At 47.0% G+C, this 14,996-nt stretch overlaps 1 protein-coding gene across 1 annotated transcript; it reads left to right on the top strand.

Annotated features, from left to right (window-relative positions):
- Window positions 1-6: 6 nt before the first annotated feature.
- Window positions 7-11,654, top strand: DRD4 (dopamine receptor D4). Its single transcript, XM_026044854.1, has 4 exons — window positions 7-227; window positions 9,749-9,861; window positions 10,327-10,874; window positions 11,371-11,654. Exons 2-4 carry the CDS (start codon window positions 9,797-9,799, stop codon window positions 11,571-11,573), a joined length of 816 nt encoding a protein of 271 aa, XP_025900639.1. The 5' UTR covers window positions 7-227; window positions 9,749-9,796; the 3' UTR covers window positions 11,574-11,654.
- Window positions 11,655-14,996: the final 3,342 nt, after the last annotated feature.

Genomic DNA, 14,996 nt, shown 5'->3' with positions numbered 1-14,996 from the left:
CGGGCAACGGCAGCGACCCGGCGCCGCCGGCGCCGCCTCACAACGTGGCCGCGCTGGTGCTGGGCATCGTGCTCATCCTGCTCATCGTGGGCGGCAACGCGCTCGTGTGCCTCAGCGTGTGCACGGAGCGCGCGCTCAAGACCACCACCAACTACTTCATCGTCAGCCTCGCCGCCGCCGACCTGCTGCTCGCCCTCCTCGTGCTGCCCCTCTACGTCTACTCCGAGGTGGGACGAGCCCCCCCGGGGGCTGCCGTGGCCAAGGGGGGCTGCGCTGGGGCGCGMGGGAGGGGTTACATGCTAAAAAGACCCCGCGGCGCTTGGTGTCTGTAAATTGTAGTGGCTGCTGGTGCTGGAAGTTATAGGGTGGGATCCGCGAGGGGATCAAACACCCGGAGCGTTAAAAAAACTCTCCCTGGGTTTGTTCCCTGCAAGGGCTRGGAAATCGCGGAGGTGCGCTGCCCGTGGGGCTGCACCTGCACTGCAGCTCTTCCCCTGCGCCCATATGTGTGTTGCTGCCCCTGCCAGGGCTTTATTTGCACCTCCTCATCTGCAGTGGGCAGCCCCTAAAGGACAACTCGTAGCAAAGATAAAAAAAAACCCCACAAGTTGGCAGAAGTTCTTGCTCCTGCACTCACACAGGTCCCCATAGTCGCTGCGTGCCTGGTCAAGGGGGCTTTGCTTCACCCTTGCTCCCTGGCGAGCCGTGATGCCGGAGCGAGTGCCAAGGCGGAGAGGCAGAATTAGAAATGCCCTAGGCTGTGTGAGCAGCTCCAGGGAGTCCTCAGGCACGTCCTGGGCCGGGAAACGGGTTAGCAAATGGTTAGGAAGGCCTTGAGGGCTCTGGTGATTTGCTCTGTCTGGGATGAGGTGATCGGCTTTTGCGGGATAAGGGAGCTCTTTAGCCAGGAACCAGGTTGCTGTGCTGGGTGGAAGAAGAGAAATTGTCTTTTATTTTAGGGAGCGAGTTGTTCTACTTCATTTGAAGTGCTCCRTTAAGGCTGCTTTGGTCTCACTGGCTGCAGGGCTCCTGGGGGCTGCACATGCTCTGCTTTGCCCAGTGCTGCCCCTGRACACACGGGTGCATGTGCAGAACCACCGTGGCCTTTGGAGGGCTTTGGCACCAGCCTTCTCCCCACCTGGGAAGCTGCGAGCGTTGTTCCCAAGCATTCCAGGCATAGCATTTCTACCATTCAGTACCTGACTGGATCAAGCCTATGCCTTCTTATGCAAGGAAGTCTGCAGATTAGAGCTTAGGATGCTCTTAGCCTCTCTTAGGATTTCTCCGGACATTGTGACCTCTCTGGAGATAAATGTTTTTCTAGAGGGACAGGAGCCTTGGGAAGATCCAGTAAAGAACAGGAGCAGTAGATACTCCCCTCTCTTCCTCCTGTGTCATTTGTTTTGGACAGGTCTGCTTTTCTCCCTGTCTCATTTTAGAAATAAGGGGTTAGAAAGCTGGAAACCCTCTTTCTCCATCATTCTTCTCAGCTCCTTCTTGCTAATAGGAATTTGTTTTGCTTCTTCATGCCTCCTGTCCCTGATTCCATGGGCAGATCCACATATCAATGTCGTTTCCAGACCTGGAAAAGCTGTTTTTATCAATAAAATGTGGGTTACCATGTCTGGGGGTACCACTTCCAAATGAGCATGAGCTTTTGGGGGGTTTCCTTGAGTATCAAAGAACATGCCATAAATGCTGGATTCTCAGATAACCTGWGTCTGACCTTTAAAACTCTAGGCTRCCTGGCCTGTGCTTGAGCTGTGATGGGGTTTGGAAGCATAGGGCAGSTTAGACCATTCGTCAGTGCTGAAAAACTAGTTCCCTGCTTTGCAATTTCTCTTTGGGCTCAGAGCCCACATGGCTTGATGAGTATTTTTAATAATCTCCTATATATTGGTTGGGGATTTGCAGTTCACTTCATTGTGAAATTTGCTAAGAAAAGGTCAGAGTGGCCATCAAATCAGTGCCAGTGGACAGAATTTTTCTTTCTGGTTTGCTCTTAGGAGGCTGAAGTGAAAACAGGGGATCAGAATGAGATTCTCGGTCTACCTGTATAAACCCATAGCCATGAAGTATCCTCCAGCAGGAAAAGCTCAGTCACCTTGTGCTTTTCCCCCTGTAAGATCAGTCCCTGCGTCAGATTTCTCCCAGATGTGACGTCTACCACCCCTACAAACCGACAGGTCTACCACATGGAGCCAGGTTTCCCTCCTGTGAGATGTGGATTATCTCTTGCTGCCGTTCACAAAAGCTTGAGCACAGCGGGAGCGATCTTGAGCTTGGCTCCTGCTCCTAATTGCTAGGAAAGCTTATTCCAGCATGCTAGCGGCTGTGGAGTCGTGTTGTACTCCCAAAAAAAACAGCCTAACTTTCTCACAGCTAAAATCCTTGTTTTAGAAGTCTTGGCTGCAGAAGGACAAATTGGGTGTTAGTTTTCCGCAAATGCCCCTTGTTTGTAACTGCAGGGTTGGAGAATTGCTGAAAGCAGGTGCTAGACAAGGACAAAATTGTGATGTCCAGTCACAACCGTTTCCTCTTGACACTGTTTTCACCATCCCTGTCATGGTTCCTGTAATAAAGAGAGGGAAATGGGGCCAGGTAATGCAACCTGAGGATCTGGCCAAGTCTGGTTTTGACATACTAGGCTCCCTCAGGCAATAAAAGAGTGGCCGAGCTTTGCCTACAAGAACTCATTTTGGAAACAAGCCAGCGGTGGCAGGAAACCAATATCTCCTAGTGAACTGGTTCTTCTCATGTATGAAGGAAAACCTTCACGCTGGGTGCAGAGCACAGTTGTCTTCCGACCTCTTCTCCCCACACTTGTGTGAGAGGAACATTTACTCACAAGCCCTGCCCTGTTCTAAATCTGCCCCTTRTGCTTGCAGTGCTTTGGTGAGGATTCTTCAGACTATATTTTCTCTCCTCATTAATTTACCCTGTCAAATTTATCTACTTTAGCAGCTCAAGTTCACACCAGGGGCCTTAATGAGAAAGAGTGCTCAAACTGATGTGAGAAGCTGTTCTTCAGTAAATCCAAATGCTGCTGTGGTTTGTCAGCTSTGTTCTTCCACAGCCTGATGTGATTAAGAAGCCTCTTACAGATGGAGAAAGGGAGAAACATCAGCTTTCCCCTGCGTTAAAACATCCATTTCCCAAGCAAACAGCTTCTGAGACTGTGGACGTGAAGGGAATTCTTGCTGGGTCAGCRTTTACAGCCTTCTCCTTATAGCTCCTCGGCAGAAGGTGGAAACCAGCAGCCCTTCTGCACCCTCATCGTTTGGGCATCCCAAATCCYAGGTCTTTAGGCAGGCTGCAGGAGCGGGAAGCAGGATGGCAGGGAGAGGTAGGAACCCATGGCAAAGGCAGCCTGCCCTTCTGCAGSATCCTTAGCTTTGTGATGGGAGTGTGAGTGTTGGGCTGTTCCCTGGGAATCCGCTGGCAGTAAGGCAAGGATGATGGGGAATGAGGGGGAAGGAGGTGGCCCGGGGCTCCAACWTAACTCCCTGGGAGAAAAGCCCAAGTTTAATGTGAAAAGAGGCCAGGAAAAGATACCACAGTCTGCCTGGAGCATTGATAGCAGTGTGTGTGGGAGTTAGAGTTCCCCTGCGTGCTTAGAGAAAGCAGAGCTGTGAGTTCTTCTGCAGGTACTGCAGGATATTGCTATGCCCCAAGCGCTTTTGCCCACTAAAAATCTGCTTTGAGAGAGCTATGTGCCTACAAAGATGGGTCCTCGTATTCATCTGCTTCATCAGCACCTAAGTGCTCTGTGATAGTGGCAGGAACCACAGTGATCTTTTCAGTCATGTATTCCTGCCGCAACTAAAGGGGAGACATTTGTAGGATCAGGCCAGCTTCCACTCCTGTGCTCCGCTGCAGGGTGGTCACGGTGTCTGCTCCTTTCTCCAAGCTCTTTCCTTAATCCATGCTGAGCGCCTGCGCAGTGAAACACATCTGCCCCAGGAAGCTGCTGGCCGGCACACTGGTAGGGCACCCTTATGTAAACGTCTTTGCGATGGAGAGCTGAGCGATTAAGGAAAGGAGGAAGCTATCTTAGCAGGGCTGCCTGTTTACCTGTCTCCTTCTACAGGTCAGGAGGGTTTTCCACAGGCGTGCGGGTCCTTGGARCAGCCACCTGCCAACTCCATGAGCATCCTCTCAGGAAGGGTGATGCTGTAAATTCTGTGTGAACCTTTTCAGAGAGTCAGTGTAACACTGGTATAGAAAGACATCCCTTTGTAGCAATGCATCTTGCGTGTGTGTGTGCGTCTGCAATGGTAGTTCTCGTGCRAGATGAGGTCTGCTCTCTTCCAGTTACTCTGTGTCTCCCTGTGAATGCAAGTCATTCTGCTTGCAGAAATATTTGAAAGTCTTCCAGGAAGCTTCATTGGGGTAGAAGTTCTTGGCCTGAGTGATGTCTGAGCTTCGCAGTCTCTGGAAAACCTAGTAGGAAAGTGATAAAACCCAGCAGTTACAAACTGGTGCTAAGGATCTTCAGTGACCAATACTATGGGGAGGTCTTCCATGTATTTTGAGCCCTTATAGTGTTTTGAGGTGGATAACCAGACTTGTTCCTTGTTTCTAAAAGCCTTGGCATTAAAAATTCAAGAGGGACTTTYGAGCAGACAGTGAGGCCTCCTTTGTCTTGTGTCCCACTCCCTCCTCCCTCCTTAGAGACTATGCTCATCTTCTGGAGAACACTGTGGTGTTCTCCAGCACAGCTCACAGAAAAGACCCAGAATCAGCTTCTTATGGGCATATGGGAAATTCTTTGACTCTGATACTGGACTTTGCCCATTTGCAAGGATTATTCTTCTTCTAATTAGTGGCATATCCCTCTTGGCAGGCCTTGGATCTTAGGATTATCACTTTGGGGCTCTCCATAGCCTTGCTGAGGGCAGGCGGGTGCTTGTTGGGAAGTGCAGCTGGCATCTCCTAATTCACTTGCAGACCGTGTGCTGTTGTTGTCTGGGTCTCTTATTTCTGTTGTTATCACCATCAGAAACTAAAGGACTGACTTGTGGTCTCCCTTTCTCAGAGAGCTCATTTGCAGGGCTGGCAAGAGAGACAAAGTTCCCATGTGGTGCTGCAATAAGGACTTTCTTTGCAGGAAATAAGACTAAAGAAACCTTTATCATCAACTTATCTCTCACTCTTAGGATTACAAGTGTAAGGCCCCTTCTGATATTAGGCTTGTTTGCAAAAAGGCAGATTTTTCTCTTATAAATTGGTTGTACTTAGGACTAGGGTCATCAGGATGACCTGAGCTAGGAATGCCATTTGCTGCAAGGGCCTCCTGAGGTGTCAAGTCCACCTCCCACCAACCTGTAAAATGTTTTTCATTGACCTCTTTGTATTCTCTGTAAGAAGTAATTTGAGTTATTCTTCCTCTGCCCTTAAGTGGTTGGTCCAGGCCTAAGCATTTGCATGGAGACACCAATATCTTGTACAAGACTACAGTGACTGCCTGCAGATCTACTGGCATTGCTAACCTTGGTTGGCTTGGTTGGCTAAACTAGCATCCAATTTGTGTCTGTAACATGCTTTGAACAGTGTTTGTCTTGTGTCCCTAAAGAAGATGCTTAGCACCTCCYTATAAAACTCCCTTTTCCGCCACAAAACATTGAGCTAAAGGCAGGACACAACCACCTCCTCCCCTCCCATTAATTTTCCATCTTCTTCCAAGAAATRATGCTTGGAGGTTTCAAGCGTAACCGTTAATAGGCATTTAGCAGGCTCACCCTATATATAGCTCTTGCCAGAACTGTGCAGACAGTGCCAACAGCCTTATATAAGACCCGACAGGTAGGCTGGCTTGTGGGGCCCTGTTTGCAGCTTTGCTTTGTATTTTCAGTGCAGGCAGCTTGTCTGTAGAGCGGCTGTTTGGCTGCGTAACTAGCTGGCACTGCCTTCTCATCATCAGCTCATCAGATCATGTGTTGCTGAAGAGAAACAACACTAAGAAAGTGGAGAATGCAAAAAAAGCTCCCGGACGTGGAGTTGCTCAGGAACACTATTTAAGGGCAGCTTGAGCTGTTTCTGATCCCTAAAGCTTTACACTGTACCTTGATGGGCTAATCTCCTGCAACCTGCTGTAATCAGGTACCAATTAGCCACATGACCCAGCAAAGCCAGATAGGCCTCTAATCCAAAGTCACTCATGCATTGGAATTGGAAGAGGTTCTCGGCATRTTTTGCTTAGGTGGGCAGGAAAGCAGTGAGTCCTCTCCCTTTGCTTTTGCCAAAATGAGAGTCTTAAAAAAGAAAACGAAAAAGAAAGAAAAAGAAAAAAGAGAGAGAGAGAGAAGGGAAAGGGCAGAAATACAGGGAAATGCCTGTAGTATTTTCTGAGTTCCCAGCTTGAATCATCTGGGAAAGGCAGTGTCCCATGCAGGTGCTTAGCTGCTGCAGTCTGAGAGCTCTTCTCCCTTTCAGAAACAACTAGTTCCTCCAAATAAGAATCCAATTTTGAAAACAGTGGCTCAAATTCTTCCCCTCATACCCTGAAGTGAACTTATCAGGATCCCAATGAAACTGGCAAAAAAATAATGTTTTCTTCTCTTGGTTCAGTTTGGAATAGTTGGCCTATGTGAGACAACAGCTGAATGAAGCACTTAGGTGTGAATCCAGCTCTTTTGGAGGTCTGGGTTACCTCCCCTCTTAAGGAGATGTGTGTATAAAAATAGACTTTCTTCGGAGTCTACTTTGGCTTTACAGCTTCACTAATCGTAATCCTGTGCATGACATCACTACTGTCTAATAGTAATCCTTGAAGAGCTGCCTGCCCCGTAAACGTGTACTGGGATGTGTGTGAATACAGAAGACCATCATGTTGGGGCAGGTCACTGTGGATGCCCAAAATTTGAGTGGAAGCCCAAAGTGCCAGTTGGAAGTAGACTTGGAAACATTGTACTAAGGAAGTAYAGCTGAGGAAGACCTAATGTTCTTCTCCATGAGGAGCAGCCCTCATCTCAGGAATTCTTCTTTCCACATGAGCACCAGATGGAGATGGGACAGCCCAGGCCACAAACACGTGGTATGATTGATGGGAGACATGTCTCCAGTTCGCTGTCCAGTCTTGGGCATGTTACCAGAAAGGTCTGCAAGGGCTGGGATGCTGCAGCTGCCTCCCTGGATGGTTTTCCTTTGGATTATTTAGACTAGACTAAATAAAAGCACTTTCCCTTGCTTTTTATGTTTATTGAGAAAATTCAACAACAGCCTAGTTGTTTCTCTTGGCTTCATCCCATCACTCCTCACTTCACACTCGCAAATCCATTGAACTTTCTCAAGTGTAACTGTTTCTCTTCGTGTAACTGTTGTCTCCTAGCCAGTTCCCAGACACTTGGCTTTTTCTCCCAGGATGATCCCAGGATTGCTTTCTTTGGCTTCTCACCATGAGTTTTTAACAACTACCTTCTCAAGTCGGTAAATATTTTTCTTGGTGACAAAGTGTCTACTCAGCAAACACTGCGGCAGAGGAGAGGTGTTCCTCAGATTCACAGCTGTGTTTCTGCACTTGTGGGGCAGCAGGACTCCAGAAACTCCACAGATCTTACCAATGTGCTTAAAGTGGCTCATTTACCCATGTGCTTGTGAGAGGTTATATCATTGTCCAAGACTTTGCAAGGGGGAATTTTTCAGCGCGTGCTCTTGACACCATGGGGCGGTCAATAGGTCAGCAAGGTCGTTAAGCTCCAAAAAGTAATTGCACAGGACTGCTCTGGTATTAGGGCAAGAGCTTGTGGAAGTGCAGGCAAACAAGTCTGCATTGTGCACTGAACCCTTTGTGCATGAGCTTAAAAGTCTGGGTTTGAAAGCCCAGACAGCAGCAGCCACAGAGAAGTGATCTGATCTGATTACGTCTGGGGTGGAAAGCTTTTCACTAACCTTGTTTGATTTGGAAAGCAGGAAGGCATGGTCACATCAAATATAAAGATGAGAGAGATAGGAGGCTCTTCTGGGCCAGGATGCAAACTGGCGGGGTATGATGGGGAACATGGTGCTCAGCCACAAAATCTGTTACGCTGGCAGCAAGGAAGATGCTTTGATGACCCGTGTTCCACCTGTCAGTCCGAGCCCTTTCTGTACAGTAAGGTATCAAATGGGGAGAAGGTGCCTGGCCCAAAACAAATGACAGAAAAAGGACATCTTCCATGAAGAAGTAGTGTGGCAGGGGAGGAAGGGAAGGGCAGCGCTGCTATGCAAATACAGCACCTGCACCCTGAACAAYTGCTGGTTCCAGGCAGAGATTTGCCCATCAGAGCATTTTGTGATGGCCTGAGATCCCTAAATTCTGGARCAGGTCTGCTTAGAAGGTGAACTTGTCCACCAACTTACCTCTTTATATGTTGCTAAAGAGTATGAGGTAAAGAGCATACATGTATGTGTGTGTGTGTGTGCATTACTTAATGATAAAGTATATATGCAGTAAGGAACAGATTTGCAAGACTTGTGTTTGGGTTGGGGAGGGCAGGTGATCATTGCTACTGAACTTCTTGTTTTGAAACTAAATTCATTTCTCTGAACCTCCAAGGAGAATTCTTTGCCTGGMAAATGAAACACATGTTTAATTCCAGAAATACCATCAAACAAAAAGCTTAGACCCATACATCTAGGGAGCTTGTATGTTCCTTGCTGAGATGATCTGGCCCACACCATGCCCTGTTTACCCTACTGGGACTACTACTTCTGCCCTAGTCCTTACAGAAATAGTACACAGGCCTGAGACACTGTAACACCATATCCAAGAAGCTCTTGTGTCTGCAACTGAGGTATTTTTTGTGTTTCTTTTTGTTTGGTTGTTTTTTTGCCGGACTATAATTTGGAGTCAGTGCTTGCAGACCAGTGCACAGTGGTATCGTCTTTTGAGTGGTGTAGGGATCATGGAGCATTCTATGAATTTGGTACGAGGGAATGAAAGGTCTTTTCTTAACTCAGCTGGTTAAATTAGGGTGGAAAGGGGGTGAAATGTGTTGGGCCTTTCTCTTACTGAATAGGAAAGATAAAAAAGGCACCCTCTGCTGCTACACTAAATTAGGAACTTAAAGAGTCTTTAAAAGGGCAGTAATCCCATGTGCAACAAAGCAATCATGACATACACTTTATCAGTTTTCAATGCTAGAAAGACTGGACAAGTATTGGTGCCATGGTCTAAAGAACAGCTTAATGAAGCTTAACTCATTGCTGTACCCTTTGAGCTTTTTCTTCTACTTCCATTTTCTAAAACCTGCTTCACAAAATACCCCCGGGCAAATGTTCACAGTCCACAAGCCAGTAGCAATAAACTGCAATCTGTTGGGTATTTTCTTGCTGCTTTCATGCTGTTTTGCCATGGCCTAAAAGTATGGACTTAGGAGGCAGCGTGGTTGGGGGAGGAAAAGATGGTAAACGAAAGACTTAACCAACCCAGAAAAACGCATTTGTCTTTTGCACTGCTGTTAAGCTCCTTGCTCAGTGATGCTCCTTGCTGGCTGCTGGCTTGGGAGACTTCCTTTGGATTTTGCTGTTCCCTCTTTCTAAAGGGGTGCCAGGTGGGGAATAGTTTGAAGTGGCCTATCAAAGGTTTCCTTAATTGATCTCTTTTGCTGAGCATATTTAACATTTCCAAGGGACTTAGGATGCCAAAAGGGCACTGTGGTTTGACTGCAGGCTTCTTGCTTGATAGGAAGCAGAGGTTCCTGCATACGGTCTTGCCCCTTCCCTGTGTTTGGAAGGCAGTCACTGACTCAGGGATCTTTTCCTTCAGTTCCAGGGAGGTGTGTGGACTCTCAGCACTGTGCTGTGTGATGCCCTGATGACCATGGACGTGATGCTTTGCACGGCCTCCATCTTCAATCTCTGTGCTATCAGTGTGGACCGGTGAGCACCTTTCTCCTCTTCATGCCTGCCTTCCCATGCTGGAGTATCCTGGCATCAGGCTACTTCTATACTCGCCCCTGCAAGGATCATAGGCAGAGTGAGAACAGGCAAACAAACAAATCCTGCMCGTTCGCTGCTGCTGGGGCCTTTGGCTGCAGAGAGACTGGGTCCTCTTTCTCCCTTATGGAGAGTGCTCTGCACTACCATTCTCCTTCACTGCCAACTTTGTGTCCCATCAGTAGCCTCATGGAGGGCAAGCTGAAAGCACAGTTGTGTGACTAGGACAGGACTCTTCCTCAAGATGCTTTTCTAATGAGGAAGACTAGTTGTAGCCTGGGTCTGAGCTATGTAAGTAAATTAAAAGGAGGGACGGACAGTGACAAGCAGTTTTGGGAGCAGCCCCTTGCGTCCCCAGAGGTAACAACATCATCCTATCGCTGACTCACTTGGACTCTGTGCTGGCAGGTTTATCGCTGTTTCGGTCCCACTGAACTACAACCGGCGACAGATCGACCTGCGGCAGTTGATCCTGATCTCCACCACTTGGATCTTTGCCTTTGCTGTGGCATCTCCAGTCATATTTGGCCTCAACAATGTCCCCAACCGGGACCCCAGCTTGTGTCAGCTGGAGGATGACAACTACATTGTGTACTCCTCCATCTGCTCCTTCTTTATTCCCTGCCCTGTCATGCTGGTGCTCTACTGCGCCATGTTCCAAGGACTCAAGCGCTGGGAAGAAGCTCGAAAGTCCAAGCTGAGAGGCAGCATCTATGGGGGCAACAGGAAGCTCTATCACCCCTCACCCTTCTTGGAGCGAAGGCAGGTTGGACTGGATGAATGCAAYCCTTATGCACACTCTGACCCTCCCCTGCCTGGGGACTATGTGATGAGCAACGGGGTCCAGACCATCTCCTACCCGCACCTCAGATATCCACACCCAGGGCATAAACGGAAAGAGGCCAAGATCAATGGCCGGGAGCGGAAGGCCATGAGGGTGCTGCCTGTTGTCGTTGGTGAGTAACAGTTTGCAGAGGTCAGGGCAGGACAGGAAACCTTGCACTAATTTATAACAAGACTCAATCTAACAGGACTTGCTTGAGCCTCGTGCAGAGAATACAGGTTTGTCAAGTGAACACCTCATCATCCCTTTGATCCAGAGGAGTAGTGTCAATAAATATTGCAAACATCACTCTTAGGAAACAAGATGTGTATACTATATATATACTGTACACACACACACACACACACACACAAATTATAATTTGACCTTTTCTGCAAAGTGAACCGATTCCTGGTATCTTAAATACAAATCCAAATTTATACACAACTTAGTCTTAACTTTGTTGGCTACTGATAGGCCTCCTCTACACCTCAGACAGTCCACTGTTTTTCCCCCTAGCACTTTGTACAGTCTGCTTTTTTTGCTTGGCCTAGTTTGCATTTCTGGCTAAATTTAACCCTTTCCTAATACTCACATAACCTTTTCTCTCTTTAATATCCTTCCGGCAGGTGCTTTCCTCTTCTGCTGGACACCTTTTTTTGTGGTCCACATTACAAGGGCGCTCTGCAAATCCTGCATCATTCCTACTCAAGTCACCAGCATTGTCACTTGGCTGGGTTATGTCAACAGTGCTGTCAACCCCATCATTTACACAGTTTTCAATGCGGAGTTCAGGAACTTCTTCCGCAAAGTCTTGCACCTCTTCTGCTGAGACTACTAGAACTACTGGAGGAAAGAAGGAAAGATCTGGATATTTTTTTGTATAGTTCATTAAAGATATATTTCTGCCTAAGGTTTGCTGTTGTTGTTGGGTTGGCGGGAAGGAAGAGAGAAGACAGCTAAAGGATAGTGGTTCCCAGCTCTCTGCCTCCACTACAAAGAGTTACAGGTAAGTAGCAGTAGATAGAGCTTGGATACTCAACCCCTTGTATACCACTCACACAGTCAAGCTTTTAAACGCTGGTGCTTGCCTTAAGTAGAAAGAGATGCCACAAGAAAGCATGAATGGTTCTCCAAAGAGCTCTTGTTTTGGATTCCTCTGTTCCTTCTGGTTTGGGCTCCTCTTAGCAGGTCACTCAGTAACATATGCAGCACCCCACGAGCCACCAAGGCAGAAGAGCATTGAATCATGCACCTGCTCTGACCTCCAGAGTCACAGATGTCTTCCCTGCTCTCAACTCCTGCAGCGGGCAGATCCAACCAGCTGATGTCTCAGAATGGGTTACTGAGGGAAGACATCTGGCGCCGAACTCTCCCTCACTGCAGTCTACTCTGGCAAGACCCCTCTCCCTGCATTCCAGAGGATTTTAGCTGTGAGGAAAACCCAAGTTTGTGCCCACAAGGCAATTTCAGGCCTTGCTGGAAGCATGCTGGGAGACATTCAGTGTCTCCCGCAGGTGTCTGTGGCTGCTGGGCTGCCTCTTTTTCCCTCATAAAGAAGAGCCAGAGGGAGTCTGAAAAGGCACACTCCCAAGTACTGGATTTTCCCTCTCTGCAAATCCATTTTTGGTCAAAACTGGCTTGGGTCAGAGTTTCAGTAAACTTTCAGCTTAACACAAGTTTTTGAGGAGGGGCAAGGGGCTGTTTCCCTGTTACYCACAAGCTCTGGCAACTCTGGAGCGATGCCCAATGTGCTGGTGCCGTGAGCTGTTGCTGAGCTTGCTGTGGCCTCAGATGCTGGGGAGGCGCTTAACAGGGGTTGTGAGGTGGCTGCTCAAGCTCACTCCATGGACAGAGCACTAGGGAGAAAACAAAAACCAAACAAAAACCCCACAAAATTGAACTGTTTTTCCAAGTCATCTCATTCCTTTCCCCCTAGCCTTTTTTTTTTTCCTAAATCCAAAGGGTAGTTTTACTTGTGTTTGAAAAAGGGACATGAAGGGCCTCCAAAAAGAAAATCAAAATAAGCAACGACCAGATAAAAATCAGAGGGCCCTCTCTTCTCCATGCTGGTGCCCTCTCTGAAGAAAGGGCAGCAGAGGAGCTCAGCTATGGGCAGTACCACCCCTCTTCTGCACAAAGAAGAGTCTTTCCAAGCTACATTAGTGATAATACCAGACAGCCTACCTCAACACCAGGAGCATTTATGCCTCTCAGCATGCCGTAGAACATGTCTAATTAAGCCGTCGAGTGCTCTTAGACACTCTCATTTCCAGCTTGGAGCTCTTGCCTTGCTAATTGTCACCGTTTCCCTGCTTGGGAACGGTGACAGCACTCAAGGCTGCTGTAGCTGCACTCCTAATTTCAGAACACCTACAGCTGCCTAGTAATAACTTTAGATACATCCCCTCTCTCCCCAAAATGCACAGTTGTGTTATTGCTAGGCCTCCCAAGCTATGTATCAAGCTGAACAATACAGGCCAGAAACCAGTCCTAGCCTGTTGAAAATCCTTTCTCTTTGGGTAAACCTGAGCGTAGTGACACCACGGGCAGCCCCAGGGAGGGTTTAATGCTTTCCTCCAAAGGCTTATGAGGGAAGAGGATTATTACTATGCAAAATCACCATCTTCTTGCCATGGATTTTTGGAACTGGTTTTTCTCCTTCCATCGGGCAACTTGTGTGCTTGGAAACAAGGAAATTCTGCAAAGGGTCCTTTTCTTTGACTGAGGACAAGGACAGCAATTACTCAATTTACTATCTACAAATGAACATGGTCAATTCCCATAGTGATTATAATTGAAAGTCTTCACGTTCCATGTTTTCACTCCTTGTGGTGGGGACAGCTGCCAGGCTACCAGGGCTCCTTGATGGTCAATAAAGTTTCAAAACCAGCAATAAAGTTTCTTTCTAACCCCTTTTCAAACACAAACCATTCCCATTATACAAACATGATATTTGGCAAGTTTGGATTCAGCATCATATCCCAGTTCACTTGTTTATGTAGTTATAATTGTCCTTAAATSAACACAAAGTCCTGCTTCCCAAACCAGCAGGACTGTAAAAGGACATTTCTTGTTGGAGAACGCAAACCAAAGGGCTGCACTAATGAAGGTCACTATTTTCCAGTTGAAAGCAGAGTTTGGCATGAAAAGGGAAGCTTTAACACTCTGGAGGTGCTACTTGTGAACCAGTTTTCCCTATATTCTAGTGCGAGATGCTGCTATGTTGCCTTGATTTATTTTGGGACTACATCAATCCACAGCCTCGCCAGCTTGCAACTTCACAGCATTCTCTGAGAAAAGCACCTCTCCTCAAAGAAACCCACAGAAATTGGGCTGAATTGAAGAAGGAAAAAACAAACCCAAAGGACATAACTTGTTAAACTCCTGTTTAATATGAGCTGGGCCAACGACAGTCCAGTTGAATGACCAGCTTGCTAACCTTGGGTTTAAAAGTGGATACGTAGGGCTCAACTAAAGAGCACCTATGCAAGAGCTGTTCACTTATTCAAAGGTGCTATTGAAGCAGGTTGCTGTGATAAACTTGGCTTTTCATCCAAAGAACAGCATGAGGCATTTGACATATTGCAGTATTTCATTTAGTCAGAAACAAAACCTTAACGGGCACGAGATGGAGCCAAGGCAACCTGCAGGTTGCAGTTGTGTCACTAGGGGTTTGACTGAGACCATCTTTTCAAATATAACTAATTTTCTTTAAGATTTAGCTAACAGGCAATCATAATGTAGCAATATAAGAAGAAACTAGTAGAGATACCAAAGTAATGCTTTTAGGTAGCAGGAGTTTTTCCAGGAGTTTTACATATTATTTTWTTGTATATTTTGCCTAAGTTTGTGCCTGGCTTTCAATGAAGGAAGCATTAAAAAATATTAATCGACTGCCACCAACCTGTGCTGGGTATCAGTAGTTATCTCTCCATGAAGAGGTCCCATTTGGTGCTTCTCAGTAGCTGGCGCAGCAGGCAAAAAAAACTTCTACTGAGTGGCTCTTCTGAAGAGAGACTTCAACGGTACAAGAGACTGGTATAAGTGATAATAAACCAGTTTCCATCTCCTTGTGACAACCAAAAAACTGAGTTTCACAGAAGAGGGCATGGATTTATTAGAAGTCTCTAATTTAAGATTAAAGATTCTCCTTCACTTTTTTTTTTTCTCTTCATTATTATTTTACTGTAACTTTAGATGAAAATTTTTCCCTTTTCCTAACATTGGTGATTCTGGATTGGGTCACTCAGCG

Source organism: Nothoprocta perdicaria, unplaced genomic scaffold (assembly GCF_003342845.1).
Source record: "Nothoprocta perdicaria isolate Ctin4 unplaced genomic scaffold, notPer1 scaffold_389, whole genome shotgun sequence".
NCBI classification, from domain to species: Eukaryota; Metazoa; Chordata; class Aves; order Tinamiformes; family Tinamidae; genus Nothoprocta; species Nothoprocta perdicaria.
Note: the sequence above shows the minus strand (reverse complement) of the source record. Positions and strands in the feature narration are given on the sequence as shown.